At 45.2% G+C, this 828-nt stretch overlaps 1 protein-coding gene across 1 annotated transcript; it reads left to right on the top strand.

Annotated features, from left to right (window-relative positions):
- Window positions 1–16: 16 nt before the first annotated feature.
- LOC106512089 (fibronectin type III domain-containing protein 7) lies at window positions 17–822 on the top strand (the record flags this gene model as incomplete). The annotated part of the gene is made up of 2 exons (XM_014000782.1): window positions 17–294; window positions 396–822. Coding segments are annotated over exons 1-2 (683 nt in total), but the record flags the coding sequence as incomplete, so codon positions are not given.
- Between the last annotated feature and the right edge of the window lie 6 nt (window positions 823–828).

Raw genomic sequence — 828 nt, forward strand, 5'->3', positions numbered from 1 at the left:
CCTTCATATCTTACTATTTCTCTCTACCAGTTCCTTGTATGCCGACCAACGTCAAAGCTTCCTTACGCTGCAACTCCAACTCGGCTGCAGTGACATGGGAGCCAGCCAGTGGAGCTCTCGCTTATGTTGCAGTAGGTGTAACAACAGATGGAAGATACCAGACTAAGTGCAATAACACCATGACATACTGCGACCTGAGCAACCTGCAATGTGGACAGACTTACAATGTGAGCGTGTTTGGCTATGATGACTCCTGTAGTGGCATGGAGAGTGATAAGGCCTTTGTGCGGACAGGTATTATAAACAAGTCGATGTCAATCTCTGTGATCTCATAGAGCGGTGGGTGCAGGTTTAGCAACTGTTGATAAATTTGACTTTTTTGTTTCGTCTCTCAGCCCCCTGCATGCCCCAGAATGTGTCTGTCGAGTCGCGCTGTGCAGAAGGTGCCATGGTTGTTTCCTGGTCTCCCAACCCTGACGCTCAGTATTTCCATGTAGCAGCAGTGAGCAACACTGGAGCGAGACTCTACTGCAACTCCAGTAGCACCAAATGTACTATTAACAATCTGCCCTGTGGACAGAGCTACAACATCACTGTGCTGTCTGTCAGAGACGCTTGTGAGAGCAAGCCAAGCGCTGTGGCGAAAACGTCTTCAGGTAAACTTCAGTCAACAGCTAAATTCACTGTACAGAAGTTATATTTATTTATTTGGAACGGAATCATTAATTTTGTCCATGTGTATCAAGAAACAAGACTGTTGTCTATATTCAGAATGAAAATGAATCACAAAGGCATCTCAGAAAGATTTGATTACATTCTCCTGTCTTT

This window comes from Austrofundulus limnaeus, unplaced genomic scaffold (genome assembly GCF_001266775.1).
Source record: "Austrofundulus limnaeus strain Quisiro unplaced genomic scaffold, Austrofundulus_limnaeus-1.0 Scaffold4180, whole genome shotgun sequence".
Lineage (NCBI taxonomy): Eukaryota > Metazoa > Chordata > Actinopteri > Cyprinodontiformes > Rivulidae > Austrofundulus > Austrofundulus limnaeus.